This window comes from Epinephelus fuscoguttatus, linkage group LG3, assembly GCF_011397635.1.
Source record: "Epinephelus fuscoguttatus linkage group LG3, E.fuscoguttatus.final_Chr_v1".
Lineage (NCBI taxonomy): Eukaryota > Metazoa > Chordata > Actinopteri > Perciformes > Serranidae > Epinephelus > Epinephelus fuscoguttatus.
The window spans coordinates 2,953,030-2,975,721 of record NC_064754.1 but is presented as its reverse complement, the minus strand read 5'-3'; the positions used below and the strand labels follow the sequence as shown (position 1 = coordinate 2,975,721).

The following is a 22,692-nucleotide window of genomic DNA, read 5'->3' as shown; positions in this document are numbered from 1 at the left end:
ACTATAATCGAGATATCAAATTTTCCATATCGTTACATCCTTACACGTGACAGTCGACTGATGTCACTAACAATCTTTTCTTTACCTTAAACATGTTGCTTCGTTGGCTAAACCATTGATATGTGACCGCTAAAGGATGAGATCACCTTTTCTTGGCTGAGGTGGCAAAGTTTAAAAACAGAAGATGCACCAAAGGCTGACAACAGCAGGGTGTGATCGTGTGTTGCTGTGAGATGAATGGATTTTAGTTTTAGATTTTTTTCCCTTGTTTTTTCCCTAATATCGACATGTTCTCTTGGATATATTTGCATTAAAGCAGGTGATGAAGACAAGCACTAATTCATGTTTAATTTTGCAGAAAATAAAGAAATTTGCTCAAAATTCTTGCAACATTTAAATGGAAAGACAACTTGTGGGTAGGTGACCTGTAAGAGAATATTTGAAAGCATTGTTGGCTGGTTGTGAATGTCACACTTTTCCTCATCTGTTCTTTGTGTATCTGCCTGTTATCTGACTTCACACATGGCCGACTGTACAGCAGTTTTTCAGTATTTCCGGCTGTGATCAGAAAATGAAGCTTTGACTGAAGCCTCCTCCACCTCTAAATGTTCATCGCCCACAGTCCTCCTCCCCTTCTCCGCCAGTTCACAGGTTGTTGTGAAGCCGAGTTGTCACAAACCATTAGCAGGTTGGGTCGGACCTCTCTTTCCTTGGCTCTCCAAGGAGAGAGGGAGTGCGGGTGGAGGGGTGGAGCGTAAATCAGCCTCGGGGAGCTTGCGGTTCAGCCTAATGAGGCTGAGAGCTTGTTTATGGAGTTACGCATCATTTTTATGATTATTTCCACCTTTTCAGGCTCTGCTGCGCGGCAGAATCCTGCCTCTGTTCAGGCAGAGGGAGGCCCTGGTTGGTCCTCGGCTGACTCTAGGCAGGGCGGCAGGGCCTGGAGCGCCTGCTGCAGGCTGCCGGGGACTGTCGCCCTAACCTTGGCCCGGCGCTGTTAAAAACACTGAGGAGAAAATGAGCCTCATTAAACAGGCAGAGAAAGTGCAGTAAAAACACCGGGCCCGGCAGCTTTTAGTGGTTTTCAGTTGAAATGCTGCATTATGTGCCACGATCCAAAAGCTGCGGGGGGATGGTGGGGCACAGAGAGGGTTACGGAGCAGGGCAGGCCAGAGGGACTGCAGGGTCACCAGTTTGAATCCCCTCATCAACTGGGGAAATCTGTGCAGGGAAAGTACACGAGAAAAGGCATGTGTTTGCTCGGCGCCTTTAATGGCTAGAAGAGTGCTGAGAGGCCTCATGTGCACTGAGTGAAATGTGCTAATGTTAGCTAGCTGGCCAGGGCTCTGCAACCACAGGCAAATATAGTAAATATATATACCGAAACCTACCAGGAATACTCAGTGATCGGCCAATGTGCTCTTTGTTGTGAAAACCCCAACGAGTTTTCCCTCTGTTTTTTTAGGTTAAAGGGTAGCTTTGTTACTTTTTTAACCTGGACCCTGTTCTCCCATGTTTTTGTGTCTAAGTGACGAATGCGAAAACTGAAACTGATCCAGCATTGAGTGAGACTGCTGCTGCCGGCAGCCGCAAAACAGACTGCAGTGTAACCTCTCAGGGCATTTGTGCATCATCAGTGTACATCCAATTAGCGAGTTAGTTTTTGCCGCTGACAGGCTCAGATTATTAAGTGTCTAAAGGATCCCTACAGAGATAGACCCTTTGTTAAAGAGTAGGATCCTTTTCACCCCTGAAAATGTCATCACCAAACCCACCAGACTCCCTTTACATAAATGGTAATGTTAGTGTGCATGGAGGTGCATACTTTCACATCTGAATGGGTAAATTAAGAGTTTATTTCAACCAAACCAGAGTTGGTGATTGTTGGAACAGTGGATAGATGAACCGCGACAGTTTTTGTGAGTTTTATTTTGTATGTGTCTGCTTCTAATGAGGTGTCTTTTACAATGATAAAATGACAAAAATCTGACATGTTTTTTCATCAGTTTTTACAAAATAAAAACACAAAACATATTGAGACAAAAGATTTTTAAATGTAGAAACTTAAACAAAATATTCCTTAACACTGCAGGAGGTATTTGAACTATGTGCATTATTTAGAGTTGAGTAGAATAGAATAAATCTTTACTGTTCCCCAGGGGTGGACAGTAAAAAACAGTCAGTAAACAAACACACAAGGTTAATTTAGCAGAGTGCGCAGGTGTTATGATAGATGCATCATTCATTCCTCTGATGCCACGGTGCATTGTCACATGGTTTTGCACCACACCTAACTCAGGACAACAGGACAGACAGAAGCCTTAGCTTTGTGCGGCTGCTGCTGCAGAAAATAATTTTCTAGCTGATATGGTTTTAATTTTAGATTGATATGTGTACAGGATTATGCAAACAACAATCTCCTGTGGCCATTAAAGGGAAATTTCCAGGGATATTTTGGCATTATCATGGTGAAATACTACATTTACTACAATACTACAAAGTAACATAAGGCAATGTTGAGATGACAGGAAAGATTGAAGCCTTAGCTTTCTGTCACAAAGTGAATAAATGTTCCCGCAATTGTAGTTTATATTTTAGATAGACACAGGATCATGCAAACAACAATCTTCCACGTCCATTACGCAAAATACCAGTGAAACTACGCCAAAATACCAAGTTAGCACAGCGCGTAATGTAAGGTCATGATATGATGATGGGGAGGATAGACGCCTCAGCTTTCTGCCACAGAAGAATAAATGTTCTAGCTATTATGGTTTTTCTTTTAGATCAATACATACAGTGTACAGGATTATGTGAACGACAGCCCCCCAAGGCCATTACAGGGAAATTCCTGAGAAAATACCAGCGTAATTACAGCGAAATACGACGTTTGCTATGGAGGTATTTTTGTGTCTTTTTGTTGCAATCATATAAAACTGTTTTGAGAGCATATTTCTTGAACTGCAATCAAAAATCAAGTTTGTAAGTAAAAACGTGTGATCATTTTGCTTATAAATCAGTCCTCTTTGCTTGCAAGTTAAGGTTTTGTTTGCGAGTTCAACTGCACTTAATGGGCGGGGCCTACGCTGATGGATGACAGAGGAGTTTCTATTGGTGGTTTTGACGTGGCTACATACAGAGCGGGCCACACCCACGATTCCCTCTCTCCCTCTGGAAACCCTCGACAGTCGGCATTACTGCTGCACCCCGGGGCATCGACGGTATTGACCGCCCTGGCTAAACAAAAGCAATCTACATGCACCAGTTCAAATAAAACATTCTTGTTATTATTATTTATGTATAAACATACCTGCTCATTGATTTTCGCCACAGCTCTTGCACTGAATTCCCCGTGAACTACAGAACTCCCATGTTGCTTTGCAAGCTGTCATTCCGATCGAGACTGGTCAATAGAGCTGTGTCTTACAGCTTTCAGTTTAGGCCCCGCCCACCAGGTTCAACTTTTTACTCGCAAAACTTTTTGACTTGCAAACAGAAAAAAATGACTCGCAAGCAAATCTTTCGGATTTGCATTTTTTTAATCAATCATTTTTTACTTTCAGTATTGATACTTTTGCTCTCAAATCTTTTTTTGACTGCAAAACCTACTGTTTGATTGAATAATAAAGAAACAAATGTAGCTCCACAGTTTACACGGCACGTAAGGTAAGCTAACATGGGGCAATAACGTGACGACAGGACAGACAGAAGCCTTAGTTTTCTGCTACAAAAAGAAAGAACGCTCTAGCTATTATGGTTCTTATTTTAGATCGATATATACAGTGTGTAGGATGTGAACAGTGTTACGTCGCGGCCGCCTGCAGGATTCATTTTAAAGGGATAAACGTGCTCGCCTATCAATCAGTGAATTAATATATTTGCAGTTCACCATGCGAGAAAAACAAAGTTTTCTTAACAAATTCAAGGAAACACAGCATGACATTGATTTACAAATTGTAATTTTCTAGTTAAGGTATTCCCTTAAACAAATAAAAACAAATCTGTGTATTTTAGGCTTCTTTATACACAAGATGAAAAAATATATGTGAAGAAAATGTGTTCAAGCTACAGTATATTGTAAATATTATTACGATGGGATTTATGTCTGGATGAAATTGTTGAGGTTGGTCAGATAAGGTACCATCCAGCCCATCATGTTCGGTACAGTATGTACGGTAACATCTGTTTCGTGTCTGTAAAATAAAGTTTCTGTCTTCTCTGTGTTGCTCAGGTGACTGCCTGGATAACGGTGTGGCTTCTCCCAGCACAGGAGACGACGACGACCCCGACAGAGACAAACTGCACAACAAAAAAAGAGGCATCTTCCCCAAAGTGGCCACCAACATCCTGAGAGCCTGGCTTTTTCAGCACCTGACGGTAAATTCATCAGCCTCATCCACATCATTGAGCTGCTCAGTATAGTGAGGAAGTAGAGATTAAATCATGTGGTCCAGGTTATCGGCAGGTGGAATGCTTAGTGTGATGCCACGTTGAGTGTTATGGTGTTGTTGTGTAGACGTGTAGTCACAACAATCCTGTTGCTGCTGTGGGTCGTCTACACGGACATCTTTAAACCTGTTGGGTTCATAGAAGTTACTGAGAAGTCTTTGTCATCTAGTCTCTCCTCAGAAAACACAACTCCATTTAACTTTTTTTTAATAATTATTAGTAATTAATATGCTGTTACAGCTTAGAAGGCCAAAAATAATATGCGCTTGACTTCCAGTGTCTCAGGCTGCTGTCAGCCCTAGAGTGGTCTCCTCTGGTCTGAATCAGGGACTTGTGTTGTTCCAAAGTTGTATAATTGCCTAGAGTTGGTTGGTGTTCTCACGGCAGCATTTACAAGAGGACCAGATCAAATGCCTTGTGTGAGAAAGCTGCTCTTGATTGGTCAGAATTTCCATGTGGGAAAAATCCAGGAAGTAAAGCAAACGTTGAAGAAGAGTACACTTGCAAGATAAATGTGACACTTTCTAATGTCACAATGGAGGGACAACTACGCAGGTTGATTTTAGCGCTGCTCATCGTGGACTATATTGCTGTCATTGTTCATTTTAGTCAAAGCATACAGTTTGAAAACGAGGCAAACGCGGCTCCAACTAGAAAACAATGTTTTGATGCATTGGATGTGCTGAATGTGCATATTAAGGCAGTACAGGAGGAGGTGCACATTAATAATCCTCCAGGACTGTAACATGCTCATGTTTAACCCAAACAATGTGTCATGTGACTGCAGTTGCTTCACATCCAGGTCGGAACACCTTCTCACCACAAACCAACCGCACCAGAGTTCCTTTGTAATCAGACTGAGACCACCTCTTCAAGAAGGTCTCAGTCCGGTTATTTTGGTGTGTTCACACCTGAGTGTGATTGCTGTGTTCACACCTGCCCAATCGAACCGCACTGAGGGGGCAAACCAACTTGAGTTCAACTGAACCGAACTAAACAGGGCAGGTGTGAAAGCGCCCTAAAATGCAACCTCACATCTCTCTTAGAAGTGAATTTATTCAGGAAAAAGGCTGCATGATAAGCAAAAAAGCAATATTGAGATTATTTTTGACAGATATCATGATGAGTCACAATTTTAGTCAGTAAAGTTGATTTTGCATTTTAACTTGCACTGAAAAAAATATAAAAATGATGATGTGATTTTTGTCGGGGTCTGTACCAACCAAGCATGTTCCTTTGTGTCTGGAATATGATTTGTAGGCCGCATTCATAATTGTATATTGTGACACATTTGACCTTTATCAAAAAGGCTCCTGTGATTTGGATATTGCACCTGGCCATATTGCAGTTTCAGTCAGTGTTTGTGTAACTAAACCAATCAAATGTAGGATGGACAAAATGATCCTTCACAGTGCTGTCAGTTATTCCCAAAAAGAACCGCTGTAGTTGAAGAGTTCCAGTTGCTGACATTTCTGTCCACTTTGAAGTTGTGTTGACCTTTTCACCCCCGACTGTCCCACCCTGCTTACAACCTGGGGACATTCAGTGCGGGGTAATGACCTTTGACCTTTGCTGTGGTCCAGGTATTTCACCTGTGGGCTCCTCAGAGGCGTCCTGACAGGAGGACAGGAGTGATTTTACACTGGAGGAATGTTCTTTGTCAGTTGACGTGTAATTTTTGTTGCTGATGTGGTTAGTTTGTCCTTGATATCGGATCATTTAGAAACTTTTATTGCTGATTTTTCACAAAATGCTGTTAATCTCCGTTGTGGTCATTCTGTAACGAGACGGTGCAAAGATGCAGAGATACAGAAGAAAATGAGTGTAATAGTTCCTCTTTAACCCTGGTGTTACCTCGCTAACTCCAAATCCTGCCTTGTGGTACAGGCCTCTGGTTTCAGAGTCTTCGTGAGACTTCTTCCATTTACCTGCCTCCCAAAATCTTATCTTCAAGTACATTAACTATGCATTTTCTTATCCACAATGACCAGGCTCAAATGCACTCAAGAATTATGATGATTTTGTTGTTGTTTGACAAATTAAACACATTTTATTAGAACTTGATGGTTAAATACACAACACTAATCTAATGAGGTCCAACTGCAACAGTCTCGTACTAATTTATTTTAAGATTTTTTTGGGCACTTTAGCTTTTAATTGATATGAAAGTCAAGCCTGAAAGGGGGAGAGAGAGAGAGAGTGACATGCAGCAAAGGGCCACAGGCTGGAGTCGAACCCGGTCCGCTGCAGCAACAGCCTTGTACATGGGGCGCCTGCTCTACCACTAAGCCACCGACGCCCCGGCCTCACACTAATTCATAATACAAGATAAATGAATGAAGTGGCCCGAGAAGATCTTACAGATTAAAACGTTGACTTAAAAAAACAAACAAAGTCTAATTGGAGGTGAGAGCTTGTACTTTTCCATTTCCATTTTCCAAGTATCTCTTCCCATTCTCCTTGTGTGACACTCAGTTTCACACCTTGTTTTAACTCTAAATGTATTTTCCTTTCCCGGTTTTGTAAATTAGATTTGTCCTTAAGTTCCTGAAAACTCTTCACGATACCTGACTTCATGAGAGTGCAGTGTGCCCTTAGCCCATTGGAGATCCAATCTTTAAATATTTTTGTCAGTGTTTACAAGGTATGAATTCTGGGTCATATGCAAACCATCTTAAAATATCTGCTGCCTTCCTTAAGTGAAAATGTTTGTGTTTCATTCCATGTTTGCAATGAACTTAATTTTTATTACTTATTACAGCCTACTGCGTTATTTATTAAGACAAAAGATGGCGTGATAATGGGAGTTATTGAACATGTGGCGATATCTTTGGTCGTGGCTCTAAAACAGTGGTATTACGTCGCACTGTGAGACAGGTTCAAGGACGGCTGTTGTCAACGTCTTGCGACCAAAGATAACCTGAGATAAAATTCTGCCGGTGTCACCGGGCGACACCGGCGCTAAACCCAAACAAATGATCGCTTGGCATGGAGGTAAAGCGAACAAAAAGAAGTGTGTGGAACTCCCAGAAAGAGGAAAGTTTGGTGGAGCTGTGGCAGCAGAAGCCTTGTTGATTTGATGTTTCCTCCCGCTGCTATCATGACCGCCAGGAAAATGACGCTGCATGGAAGGAAACTGTGGAGGAACTGCAACTTCCAGGTGAGCAAGCTACCTATGGTGGCGCAGATGGATGACGTACGCTGATGCAGTGCACGCTGATGACGCTGCATATTGACGTACGTCGTAACCTGCGATTCAGTAGTAAACGGCCATCGTACAATCTGCACACATCAAACTTGATGTCGTACCAAAGTTTATTAGTATAGAGGGCATAAGAGCTGGGCGGATAGTTAGGGGTCTCCAATGGTTGTGTTAACTGGTATTCCTTTTCCCATTGTTTGCTCAATTTCTTTCCATCTAGCCTTATAGTTAAGTGTGCACCAGCCAATCAGGGGTCTCAGCTGAGCTGCCTCATAATAGTTGATCAACAATAAATCACGTTAGCAGCTGTTTTCTAATCTCTTGATAGCCCACTCATTAAGAATGGGACACAATCAAACTCTGATACAAACTCTTTGCTCATTAGTATCACAGTGTACCTGTAAATCACAGGTCTGCCTGCGGGGGTTTACCCAGGCAGCCGTGTCTGACGGATTAGAACAAGAGTCATTCCCACCAGGCTTTATATTAATATCTTTATGTTTATCAGCATAGAAAATAAATCCATTTCCAATCATTCAAGTAGTGAGAGCGTAAGCACCTCTAAAGGGAAATATGATTTTTTATGAGCGTGAAGCTGAAATGAATCGTCCAGTAAAAGTGGGAGGGCCGGCCCAGAGCTGAAAATCCCAGTCGTGACTGACTCATAGTTTTGGCTGAGGCAAGCAGGACAACCAAACACCCCCGCCCTCCCCCCCAGCCTCCACCACCACCACCTCCCATCTCCCCCTGCCTGCCTCCAAACATGGAGAGGCTAAATCGGTCCCTGCTCGGCGGGGGTCGGGGCTGCTGCCAGGACTCTGAGCTGAACCTGGAGGACAGCGAGTCCTGCAGCAGATGGGAGGTGAGAGGAACGGTGGGAGGGGGAGGCAAGGCTGGTACCTGAGAGAGGGAGGGAAGGAGGGAGGGAGAGAAGTCGTTAGCTGTTGGAGGTTAAGGTTGTGTGAAGGGCGACAGAACGTCCGACGCAGGAATCAAAACACAAAGAAGACAAAGTAATGTGCCAGATATTAAAGAGGCTCCTCGCTGTACAGAGACACAAACCTGCAGCTGCCTTTTTTATTCATTATCTCCACCAGACATAAATCTGTGTGTGTGTGTGTGTGTGTGTGTGTGTGTGTGTGTGTGTGTGTGCATGTCTGTATCTGTCTGTCTGTGGCTAATCTCTCAAACTACTGGATCTATCAGTCTAATTTTTTGTGTGCACATTTATAATTGTAAGCTCAATGACCTCTTGTGGTAACTTTAATAGAAGTGAATAAACTCCTGCACATAATTTCACTTGCTGGTATAATTACTGATTTATTACATGTATTTTGATAAATATGATGAATATTATCATTGCTCAGGGACGTGAACAAGCGTCACAGAAGCTCCGTATATTTACAGTGAGGTGCTGGGTGAATGATCCATTCACAGGTCAACAAAAATGAGGTCAATGTGTCATTAAAACTTGAAAAAACAAACAACATTTCATCAAGGAAAAGTTGGAATTGATTCTTTTAGAACATCTTTCAATGTGACACTATCAAAAGATCAATAATACCATGATAAATAAGAATTATCATACATTAAAAAATCTTATTATATAATACCTCCAAACTGTCCAAAAGTCCCTCCATCCATTTTTCTGGGTCTGCCCCGGGGCCTCCTACCAGTGGGACGTGCCCAGAACACCCCTAACAGGAGGCGCCCAGGAGGATCCTGATCAGATGTTGAACCACCTCAACATGAAGGAGCAGCGGCTCTACTCCGAGCTCCCTCCGGATGTCCAGACACCCCACAGAGGAAACTCATTTTAGACGCTTGTATCTGTGACCTCATTCTTTCGGTCACTACCCAGAGCTCATGACCATAGGTGAGGGTTGGGACGTAGATGGACCAGTGAATTGAGAGATTCACCTTCTGGCTCAGCTCCCTCTTCACCACGATGGTCACTGCAGACATCGCACCAAACCAACGATTCATCTCACGCTCCATTTTACCCTCACTCCAGACTCACAAGTCCGTCTTTAGACGCTTTGCTTAACTAAAGACTGATGACTTTCTCCCTGATTTTGTGTTTAGATGGGCGGATACAATTTCAGAGTTTAAAAAAACTCCCTACGTTGCAGAACCAGTAGTAAATCCGCAGGGCGGTCCTTCGGTGGCTCGCTGAACTCTTGTGCTTGTAAACATAGTCCGACTAGAAACACATGTAGCAGTACAAAATGGCCAAAGTCGCTGTAAGTCCTTCATTTCCACAATCTTGTGGACTGAGCACACGTTTGAGTTTAATCTCTCGGCATCCATTTTCAAGCTCTCTGTGTGTTTGTTTCCTTGTGGACGAGTAAAGGGGGAGCGCACATTTCCGAGAAGGCGTGTCCTTTTCAAAAATGCAAGAGGCGCTTTGTTGCCGGCCGTTTTCTCCGGTGTGTTAAACACTCTTTAGAAAGGAGTGTCCCCAGACTATCAGAAGGCGGAGATCTCTGATTGTCTGGTGGTGAGACTACCCTCACTCATAAACCAGACCTCGAGATACTTGAACTCCTTCGCTTGGGAAGTAACTCTCTCCCAACCCAGAGGAAGCAATCCACTGTTTCCGGCACAGAGCCATGGCCTGGGATTTGTAGGAGGTGACGTCATGGTGTGATGAAGCCACATTATCCAAAAGTCACAGCATTAAAGTAAAAAAAACTTCAGGTCAGTTAGCACATACAGTAATACCACTATTCATAACTATATATATAATAACAACTAGTACTGCCCCCTGAAAGTCTAAGATTTGAGTCAGAGCCCCTTCAGTCGACTGAGATGGCTTCACGTTCAGCAGTCGTCACACCTCAGTGTGCAGTGCGCCTCTGGGGACGTTCTGGTCCCCCGATTTTGCTGCCGAATGAGCGCTCTTCACATTTCTGCTGCACTTTGATACAGGCAGCCGCGTCCACGGAGGCAGCTGCCTGGAGGAAGCGTCAGGCTTTGAGATAACTGTGAGTTATCTTCTGCCCTCTGCTTAGAAGTGTTGAATTTACAGCTCACAGCAACTCAGTACGACACAGTCTCTGGTTTTTGTTTGGTATCTAGTGTTGGCAAAAAATGTGGTTGTACATTTCCGATCCGTCATCAGCGTAGTTAGCTTGTTTTCTGTATTACGTGAACGTACTGAGGAGCCAAATCTGATTCAACTGACTTAATTCTGAGTTGGGTACAGCCCTAATAACTCTCTGCATTATGATTATTTGTACTTTTGTATTTAATACTTTTACTGCTCGTGCTTCTGTAATGGAGTCAAATGTTGAATGTTTGGCTTCTGCTAGTAATGGAGTAGTTTCTGATGGTGTAGTAATGCAGTAGTACTTATTTCACCCCTGTGAGTGTGTGTGTGTGTGTGTGTGTGTGTGTGTGTGTGTGTGTGTGTGTGTGTGTGTGTGTGCCCATGAGTACGCTCATCAAAGAGCAAAAGCACAATAATTCTTTTGAACTGACGGCGTGTGTTTTATTTAGTTCTGCAGTCGGACTCTTTATTATTGGCCCGCTTCAAGACTCTGTTTTAATCCTGATGGACCTGGTTGCCATGGTTACACAGAGCACTAATGGAAAAGTTGTAGAAGCAACATGTGGAAAATGTGTGATTCAGAAAAAGATCATTTTAAACACTTTTTTTATTTTTTTTCTCCTGCTGCATTTTTAAATCTTTGAGTCTCAGGCTACACTGCTGACCCTGATGGAGGCGGAGCTGGTGCTCTGTGTGTGTGTGTGTGTGCGTGTGTGCGTGCGTGCGTGCGTGCGTGCGTGTTGGAGGGTATTCTGGCTTCATGGCTGCCTCCCCTGAAGTCGTACACCAACTCCAGCAGCCTCCTCTGAGCCACAGCTCATAAAAGCCGAGCCACAAGCCGACGTGCTGTTTACACCACACCGCACGAACGCACACACATGCACACCTACACACACACACACACACACACACACACACATGCACACCTACACACACACATAATCCCTGCTTTTTCATGTTTTTATTTTACAAAGTGTTTCACGTAAAAGTGCAAAAACCAACTGGAAGGCGTCCTCCCTGTTAATGTAATCAGTGTGTAATTTACCTCCCTCGTGCTCACAGATGTTATTTGACTCCTTAAATGACTTCTTGACAAACCCGAACACAAACAGGTGGTGGAGGCTTTGTATACGCTACCATTTGTTTACAGTCACCCAACTCATTAAAGCGCTGCTTTGGCTTACAAATTACACATGTGACTCCATCAAAACAGCTGGAAAGACTTTGCACGTCCAAGTGCTTCTCAGCACGACGACGACAGAGCAGCAGAATTTGAAAAAAAAACAAAAAAAAAACTCCAGCCTCGGTATGAAGAGACGAGAGAAACGACTCCCAAACTTCAAAGCGAGCGCCACAATTACAGAGAAGGACTTCACCCCGCTCGCCTGTCGGCCGGCTGAGGAATGGGCCTCCTGAGCCGAGCGGGACAGATGAGTTAGCAGGAAGCCCCGGCGCTGACCCCGCAGCCCCCCTGCCCTCCAACCATCAGGGGTCAGGGGGCACCGGGACACCTCCATCCATCCATCAGCAGCTGTTTACAGCCACAGAGCTGCAGATGTGGGTGATGGCGAGGCCACGGCGACCCACAGGCACCAACACGTGTTCAGCCGCCAGCCGCCACCCAGAGATACAGTGTACCCCGCCACGTCCACCACCATGACCGTACAGGAAGTCTAATGACGCCATCAAACACCACCGATGTCAAATCCACCCTCACTTTAATCAGAGTCTCTGTCCATCTTCACATTCACGTGTTGGCCAACCTGCCCTGCTTCGTTACAGCTGAATCATCTGCGCCACAGATTTAACAAAAGGAGATCATTAAACATGTGTTTACCAGCTCTGCCTCCAAACATCAAGACCAAAAAAATCTGCGTCTGTGTTTTAGTTTCTTTTTTATACCTCAGCAGATGTGGAAGTGATGAAAGAGTCAGCAACAGCAACAAGGATTTGGCCGAGGGACATTTGTCAGGTTCTGTGGTCGTCTAGGTGACAAGCGACACAAAAGACAATTTGAAAACGGATTTGAGCGGCCAGAGCGTTCAGACTGAGACACGTCTGTAGAAATCTGACTAGAATCACATTTCAAACCAACTCCAAACGCTGCCCGCACTTTCTAAAATAAATCTGGATACAATCCGGAAATGCAAAAAAATGGATCACAGTCAGAACAAGTCATAAAGAACTCTACATGAAAAACCTATGTTCTGTCCAGTGTTGGGCTCGCTACTCTAAAAATGTAATAAATTACTCACTACTTGTTGCTCTTTTTAAAAAGTAATAACGTTACTCTGAAAGATGTAGAGTCACTCATGGAGCAACATTTCATCCACCACATATCCATCCACAAGCTTCATTAGTTCTTTGTAGCTGCAGCTGTGCACAAGTAAAATCCAGTTTTGATTGTTCAGCCAGTGCAGGGCTGCAGCCGACCTCCACGGCCGAGGAGGACTCACCTTTGGTGGGGTGTATTTCCTGGAGCTTCACGTTGCTGTGCTGTCAGTCGTAGTAGCCGAGATGTTGCAGCCCAGAGGTTTGAGGACGTGTTTTCCGCAGTGGAGAGAGTTTTGATGCCGTGATATTTTTGTCATATTTCCTCCCGACAGAATCAAAGTAACGGGAATATTTCCAGCCGCTAAGGTAAGCGTTTGCATTTGCCAAACTACCTTGCTGCTTTGTGACGTGCCTCTGCAGCGCAGTGATTCCGAAAATTAATCCTCTGATGTGATGCTGTATTTGAGGTCAGCAGTGGGGTGATGACAAAATTAAAGTAAAATTTTATTATTACGGCCACATCCGTTATGTGAGCTGCGTCTTCTGATAATTGACATTGACTGGTTTGTTGACTGGCGTGCGTCTGACGGCAGCGTGTCGGCAGGTAACCTTCTGTAGCACTTTGAATGAATGGATAAAAGTTGATCAACAGACTGTAATAATAGTAATATATACATACCTTTATATTCTGGTGACACCTGTAATTTTGATTCGGATCAAACCGACACATCAGAAGGTGTCAGCAGGTGTGAAGAGGCTCTTCATCTAATTTCAATACAGATTTTTTTTAAGAGTTAAGTTTCCTGTCACTGATATTTTAAACCTCTTTTTGCTCCGTTAAATGTCACCACTCTCAGGCCAGAAAAACTCAAATGATGTATTAAATGCAGTTTGCCCTGCATGTGTTTCCTGCTAAGGTGGAGAAGAATCTGAATCAACTGACAGTCTCTGACATACAGAAACACACCCACAGATTTATTGACATCAACAAAGGTCACAGATTCAGTCTGCAAGGTCGGAGGGAGTTTTAATAAAACTTTTCTTTGAACCGAATCTCTTAAACAAGAACAAAAGGTCCAGCTGTCAGGACTGCAGTCGGTCTAATCTAAACCTAAAACTCGCCATCGTATCCGACCCTCTCTGGGTTCGGTTAAAAATAAAGGCCTCTGTGATCAGACGTTCATTTCCCTGCAGTGTGAGGAAGGCTGTTTTGTGGCTCCCTCACCCTGCAGAGAAAACATCATCCATTACCTCTGTGACAGGCCCCCCGGGGACCCCAGGGCCCGGCTCTCTGTGGGGGTCGCCTTTATTGACCTCTCAACCCCCCAACACACACACGCACACACACCTACACAGAAAAATGTCCAGCATGTGGTCACATACATCACGGAACAGCCTTTCTTCCCTGACAGCGTAAATGAGCGTCTGTCAGATAATGAAGCGAGAGGGCGAGGCCAATCAGACGGCAGATGGAGGGAAAGATTCGAGCTGTCTGAAAGACTCCGAAAAACATGTTTAGGGAAAAAGACGCAGCCTGCAGAACCATTTAAATAACTTAAAGCCCCAATAAATTCTTATTTTCCCTTTTTTCCAGTTATAATCTGCAACTTTCCCTGTAAATAAATGCTTTCTAATCAACACTGGATTGTATCATATCAGAGGTCGACGTCTCTGGACCGGTGCTGACATGTTTGTAAAATGCTAACACACACACACACACACACACACACACACACACACACACTCTCTCTCTCTCTAAATGAGTAGTAATTACAGCCTCTTAACAGGTTTACTGGGACACTAAACAACAACACCTCCCCCACATCACAGCCTGAAATGGTGTGTTCAAGGGTGTGTAACATGCGTTTACAGTCCTGCACCAGTGTGTGTGTGTGTGTGTGTGTGTGTGTGTGTGTGTGTTCAGACCTGCCACTCAGCCTCGCTTGAATCCATTAATGTAAAGGTGCAGATGAAAGGAGACCTGCCGACTTTGTTACAAAACAACGATAAAAAAATGTTGATCTTGGACAGTTGTGCAGACTCCTGGTTTGTGTTCAGTGATAAAGTTTTTTTTGTCATTTCCAGCAGAGAGCTTTTATTTTGAAGTGCCATTGCCTGCTGTAGAGTGAGTGACTAACGGACAGCTACTTGACAGAGACAGCAAACTAGCTCGACGACATGGCCAAATGCATGTGTGACATTGAGTGTATTAAACTGTGTGGACCTTGAACTAATGACTAAGGAGAAATCTGGACCCCGTGGCTGGACCAGTTGGGAACCCCTGTCTTAGAGTACACCTGTTCATCATAGCGACAAAGTGAGACATTAATGTCCAGACACATCAAAACCACTTTAGAGAAATAGTGACGACGAAGACCGCCTGCTGCATCGCCTGACATTGCCGTGTCTCAGCCGAATAGTTGCACATAAACACAATGCAAAGACCGCAGTGGACGGCCAACCAGCACGTTTGTTCTGCGCCTGCGTGAGAGGAAATAACTCTCCATCATTCAAATCATCATTCAAAAAGGGAAACAGGAAGACCGTCTTGACGCTAGTTAGCCATTTAGCACATTAACAACACAATCCAGTGTTAAAAGAACAGAGCACATATACCGTGCGTCAGTGAACAATAACACAAACCATCTACTACTACATCTACTTCATTGGACTTTCCTGGTCTTTATTCTACATTAGTACCACGGGTGGGTTTATACTGAAGGTGACTGAAAGCCCGGTGTGTCTCATGCAGACGCTAAAGGGAGCCGTATACATCTGAATCAGACGCTGACGACAACTGACTAAGGACGTATTCACACCAGGATAGTCCGGGGGAATGCCAAAAAATTTCACACCTTCATTTGGATCGGTTCACTTTCACACTGCACTTTTTAAAGCAGACCAAGCCGCCTGGACAACGTCACGCAGTTACAACATCTGCTTGTTTGTGGGCGCCATTGCCCGAAACGACCACTGACCAGGAAGAAAAAAAAGCATGCGGAAAAAGAAGAAAACCCGGCTCACTGATTGGCCAGGACCGAAAACGGAAAACAAACTGCGATATATATCCTCTGACTGTATATTAATAAGCGCCTGCACCTCCTCACTACTCCACGTCTGCCCACGAGACGCATGAATGCACAGAATGTAACAGGAGTGCTGTGGTGACACGTATATGATTAGGAAGACTGTAAAACATACATATATCCAGAGGTGTACATATGTACAGTATATGTTTTTATTATGAAAGAGATGTACAGTACAATTTTTGTGCAGAAATAATTATTCTAACATTTCTTAGATGAGCTCTTTCCTCCCAGTGAGACAGGCAGTCAGACTGATCCCAGGCCAGCCGCTGCGCCCTGGCGGTCCTGACCAGTTTGGTGCTCGTCCAGGCTGCGAGCTGCGAGGCGGTCTGAGCTGCCGCTCCCTGCTAACAGGATTATAATTTTATAACGAGCAGGTGGCTCCAGATTAAAACTCTTGAGTGGAAACTCTGAAATTAGACTGGGAGGTGGAGCCGCTCTGAACCACGCACCATGTGTTTTTACTCTCGCCTCATCGGTGGAAGGAAGATTCTGCGGTTTCAGACTTGTTTCCATGCTGCATGTGACGATGACGATGATGAGGAGCTGCTGCTGGGAGGTTTTATGTGACCTGATGAGCAGTGAGAGCAGGAGGATGCCTCCGACCCTGCAGTGTGTGTGTGTGTGTGTGTGTGTGTGTGTTGCCCAGGTTTAAACACTCTTTGGTTCATGTGACGCTCTGAGGGTTCTCCTGTTGTCTCATCTTGTTTTCGATGAAATCATCGGCGGGACAATTAGAGCTCCTCCCTGGAGAAGGCTGCGACTCCGAGGCTGAAAATGTGATGAAACGACCTTGTGATTATCGCTCTTTGTGGCAAATTAGATGCAGTTTAGGCCAATTACCTGCTATCAGATCCCAGGGAAAACACCAGTTTTGGCAGAGGGATGTGCAGGGTGGAGGAAAAAAGACATCAAAGACTTTCCCTCCTCACCACAGAGAGATGTGGTGAGTCTTCTGGTGTCGGCCCGGGGCTGTCTGATTGGCTGGCGAATTCTTAAATAGCTTGAGAGTTTGGAGTAAAACCAAGAGGTGATGAATGGTGAAGGAAGCTTCCTGTTTTATATGCTGCTAATATCTTCTTCTTTTCACACGTCGGCTCGGCTGCAGTGAAAATATATCAACACTTAGATTATTTTTGTTCACACATGTACAAACTGTGGTTTCAGTTTGTCAACTCAGCTTGTCATTACTTCATGCCTGCGGGGGGAACAAGTATTTAAAGCCCTTACTGAGGTAACAGTCACAAGAACACAAAGAGAAAAATACACAAGTAAAAGTCAAATGATTGTGCTGAGAATGTGCCGTTTGTATACCTATTAAATACATTACTGTGACCTTTTTTACAGCCAGTTTGATCTAAACATGGAATGAGAAACGTAAACTAAGCAGTCGTCCTGCCAAACAAATAAAAAAGGCCTCATGCAAGAACATTTTTATATTTTTATCTCAAACCTTTTTTTCCTGGGTCAAGCCAGATCAGTTTTGGTGAAATAAATGCCAAGATGCTTCGCTATGAGCAGAAACTGCAGGAGCAACTTCGGACCTGGTGTTGCAAGTCGGAGCCCGTTCTCACTCCAAAGTCGTTGAAATCTAGCACTTGGGCAGTGACCTGCAGCGTCAGAAACCAATTAAAAAAGGTGTCCTTTAACGTCGACATGATACACGGCCGGTTGCCGTTATAGTTTAACGGCACCTGGCAGCATCAGGAGGAAACACCGCGAGACAAGGACGAAAGTTAAGGCAGTGAAAGTCCGAGAAGGGTTGTTCATGACCCGTAAGATTCTAACGCCAAACCATGTTCTTTTTTCCTAACCCTAACCATGTGCTTTTGTTGCCTAACCATGTTTGTTGTTGAAGGAAAAAAAATGTCAATTTGTAGTGCTGTACCAACGTAGTGCGTTTATTTTGAAAGAGACTGTATGTTAACGTTAAATTTCCTGTGAAAACAGACGTGTATCTTGAAAGAAGAGAAGTTGACACGGTGTCCCAGAACGTCAACAGCCAACACACCCAGGGTACCTTGCACGTCGTATGTGGACGTGGAAAGTCCATGACCAAACATCAATATGTGACGAGGTCGGAGTGAGGATGTGTTGCGAGTTCCTCCGACTGATAGTATTCCTTGGTGACAGGGTGGTCACAGCATTCACATTGTTGGGAACCCTTCTGCATCTCCAGCAGGAATTTCAGGGCGACAAGCATTTCGCCCCTGAGCCTGTACGCCTCGCCTGTGTTGGGCTGCGAAGTCTACGTCAGCCGTCACCTGCAGAAGGGTCCAACAGCGGGCTCTTGTCGGCCACAACCACCTTGAGCTGGTCTCAGCTGCTGTGGCCATCTCCTTGGTGGCTTTATTCAATTGTTTGAAGCCGACTTCAGTGGGGAATGAGGCTGTGTGCCATCCTTTGAGAGGGGCCTTTATTGAGCCGATCCTGGCACATGGCTTTCTTCACTTGGTGAGATATGGCTAACCTCTCCTCCCAGGACACTGTGACTTCAGCTAACAAGATGGTTTTTGTGCTGGGATAGGAGAATCAGTCATCTTGGACAGGAGAATCATGTCTGGTTGGAGTGAGGTTACCACCGCCTCTTCTGGAAAGGGGTTTCGCTCAATATCACAAATCACAAATTTGTCTCAGGGGGCTTTACAGTCTGCACAGCGTACGGCACCCTCTGCCCTTGTTCATACGTTCAGATTGACCAAACTCTCTTGACTGCAAAACAAACATTTGTAAATATCTGGTTTCATCTTGAACACCTGCTGTTCAGAAGGAGGTGCGTTTTGCGATATTTGTTAATCAAGACTACAACATTAAATAACTGTACCAGTAGAAAAAGAACTTCACAGCACAGAACACGTCTTGTGAGGCTGTCAGATGAAAACATGACAAATTTGTAAATTGTACTTAAATGTTCTTTTATAATGTGTTTCTTTTGGACTTTGTCTCGAAACTTGTGGGTTACCCTGTGGCTGAAATGAGCTGTATAAATAAATGTGCCTTGCCTTCTTCTGCTGTAGAGGACTTTGTATATGACTTGTACTACAGGCTTATGCAGCAAGTTCTCGTGAATCACTTGTACAAGACACTTAAAGGGAAATTTCGGTTTATTTCAACCTGTCTCCTATCGTCCTAAATTTGTTTCAAGTGACTAGTGACATAGAAATAATAGTTAGCATGTTAGCCGTTAGCCTAGATACAGCCGGGGCGCATAGTAGCATCAGACCTGTTAAAACGTAAGTGAACGGGCAACCTTCAAGTGCAAAGTTAGTCCACTAAACAAGCTTTTTTCCCACAAAGACCGCCTCATATCGTTAGGATAAATGTCAGAGAACATATAGAAAACGACATGTAAACGTGTTGTCTTACCTTACCGGTTCCCATCCTGGGAACAGAACATTAATTTTACATGATAATTTTTTTGTTGTTGAGATTACGACATTAAAATCGATACTTCTTATAGTTTTTTTCTGTACATGACTTTTACTAAAGGACTGGACCACTCCACAATTTCGTTCAGCCAAAGAGAAAATTTAAAATGATGACAAGTTCACGTAAATCATCCGTACGAGCTGCTTAAGAATGAATCGAGTCCTGCGAGTGGCTCCTGCATGAGAAGAAATGTTTTTGAAGTGTAGAAAAGCTCCCTAAATGAAACGATCTCGGAGCAGTCTGTGCTTCACTTCACTTCCTGTAATTTTTTTAAAGACTTGATCGTAGCAAACTCCACAGCGTCTCCGCCGTGAGGCCAGTCTTTCAGATGCTCTGCTCAGTTCTCTGTTCAGAGTTTAACGAGTCTGAACTTTAGCAGCGCTGCGTGTTACATCAGTGTGAAAATAGCTCCTGAAAGTGCTGCTATCTGGGTCAGGGACGGGCAGCAACGTGCCGCGGAGGATCTGCAGCAGCTGGTTTCAGTCAGCAGATGAAGAAACTCGCACTGGCTGTCAGCTGTTGCACTGAAACATTATTTATTGTTCACAGCTTTACATGAACTCATCTCTCCTGTACGCTCACATGTCGTTTATGTAGAGCTAAAACCAGGCTGCATTCTGCTTTTTAATGCACCTCATGTAGACACCAGCGCCTTAAGGTGCTGCTGAGTTGTTAATAAACTGTACGCAACTCTCAAAAAGACGTGTTTTTATTTCTCTGTTTGACATTTCACACTTCCTATACTCTCATCTCAGTCCTAACATCTTGGCTCAAACCTGAGGATTTTTCCAAGTCTGTTTTAACACAGCTGCGGCCAGTTGTACAATAGAAGCATTAGTGACGGCTGTAATCATCAACTACTCTGTAAGACATGGGGGACAAAATCCAGAGTCTTTGTTCTGTGGGAAAATGACTGAATTCAACATGAAGCTTTAGCAGTCTGAGTTAGACAACACAAGTGGGTATTTCACAAAGTTAAAGCTTTTTATAGATTAAAACTCCCTCTTTAAGGTTCCCCGCTGAGCTGTGGCAAAGAGACATGTCTTAGTAGCTGCATGCGCGTTTGTTTCTGGGAAAGGAACACCAACAATAAACCCACACATGACTGCCAGGATAACTTGATTTAACTGAAAAATAAAGAAAGTGCTGAAGCATCATATTGTCCTGTATTTCTCACAGGGTACGCTCATTATGAGGGAATGCATTTAAAGCCAGTGTGGACAGGAGGAATGATTACAGTGACGGTAATCTATTCTCAATATTGAAGCTGGAGCGCGGGACTTTTACATATATAAACATCCATTGAGTTTAAGCTCTTACCAAACGAGTTCACACAGTGTTGATTAAGCCTAACGCTGCCAGAGAAAGCTCTCTGTATTTCAAGGTACACCAAAGTTGTGGTGTCTGTGGTGACTGAAAGTTCTCCTGGTTAGAATTCCTTCAGTGTTCATTATTCCGGAGGTTTTTACCAGAAGCGGAATTATCTGCAGAGGTCTCCTCCTCTCCAAAACAAACAGACCAGCTGATTAAAATCAGTAAAAAATACTTACTACTTACTTAATACTTACTTAGTCACATTTCATTTGGGGCGGCAGTAGCTCAGTCCATAGGGACTTGGGTTGGGAACCGGACCGGACCAAAAGATGGAATGTGAACTGGTAGCTGGAGAGGTGCCAGTTCACGTCCTGGGCACTGCCAAGGTGCCCTTGAACAAGGCACCGAACCCCCCAGCTGCTCAAAGTGCCTGTCATGGGCAGCCTCTCTCCACATTAGGCCCGTTTCCACCGCAGGAACTTCAGGGTAATTTTACGGGGCCGGGGCCGTTGGTACGTGTCTCCACCGCAGGAACCACCCCGAAGGACAGAGTTCTGGAACTTTTACAGGGGCTAAACAAGTTCCTGCCTCGGAGTAGGTACTCAGAACGGCCCTGAGAAACTCCTGGCTGGGGCTTGGGGATTACTTGGTGCTGATTGGATATACTCAAGGCGGGATGTGATGTTTTGTAAATAACATGGTTATCGTAGATTAGCTGGGCTAACCATTAGCTGTTAGCGGTGTCTGTAATAACTCAATAAACGGTCCGTGAAAAAAATATTTTTTCCAGGGGATATCTTAGTTACAACATGATTGAGCTAGCAAAGCAGTTTTGTGTTGCTATGTGTGATATTTATTCAGTTTTGGGAAATCACGATGTCTAGAAAGCATCAGCTGACAGAGACAGCTAACAGCAGCAAAGCTAACATCAGGACGTCATCTGTTAAAAGCCTCCCGTTGACGGATACGACATGAAGCTGCTCCAGTTAGCTCAATCATGTTGTAACTCAGACATCCGCTGGAAAAAATATTTTTTTCACGGACCGTGACCGGAGTCATTACAGACACCGCTAACGGCTAACGGCGTCCCTACGTCGCCCCGGTCAAAATGGTCGTGCAACGATTACGTCACACAGGAGCCTGGTAACTTTACAGGAACCTTCCTCGTACTCCGCTCTCTCAGTGGAGACACGGCGGTTGAGAGGGCCGAGCGAGAGGACGTTCCTGTAGTAGTTCCTGCCCCCCAAATAGTACCAGGAACTTCTTCAGTGGAAACGGGCCTTTAGTGTATGTATAGGTCCTGTTTGTGCATGAGTGTGTTCGGACCTTTGTGTAATTGACAACGGAGGGGAAAAAAATTGAATTTTTGATTCAGATTTTTCTCTGTGCTCTTCTTTGACAGTCTTCTCTCACAATTTCCCCACAGGGATCAATAAAGTGTTTCTGAATTAAGTTTATATTCAACATAATACCTCATTATCTCAATGCAAGGTTCTGGAACAAATGTATATGTGACACAAAGACGCAAGTTATTATTTTGGCTGATAAAAACTGCTCGGCTGCTGAGTCAAAAAGTTAATTTTGGACACTGACGTGGTAATCAATACATACAAGTACATACCATGCAGAATTAAAGGCATCATATACAGTCACACACACACACACACACACACACACTGACTCTCTGGATGAAGCTGTGCAGCCTTGGGCCTGTTCTGAGAAACAAGCCTGAACGACCCCCCAACACACACACACACACACACACACACACACACACACACACACACACACTCACAGTCTAATTAACAGGGCTCTCTCCACTTGGCTTCCCTCTCTAATTGGCTCACCATTTCTTCCCATTAATTATGCTCCATTTCATATCCCCT

General features: G+C 44.1%; 1 protein-coding gene across 1 annotated transcript in view; it reads left to right on the top strand.

Annotated features, from left to right (window-relative positions):
- meis1a (Meis homeobox 1 a) overlaps nt 1-22,692 on the top strand; it is a 76,103-nt gene that overhangs the window by 29,894 nt on the left and 23,517 nt on the right. The window contains exon 8 of the mRNA XM_049572556.1: nt 4,232-4,377. Coding sequence (XP_049428513.1) covers nt 4,232-4,377 — 146 coding nt within the window. The remainder of the gene's footprint in view (nt 1-4,231; nt 4,378-22,692) is intronic.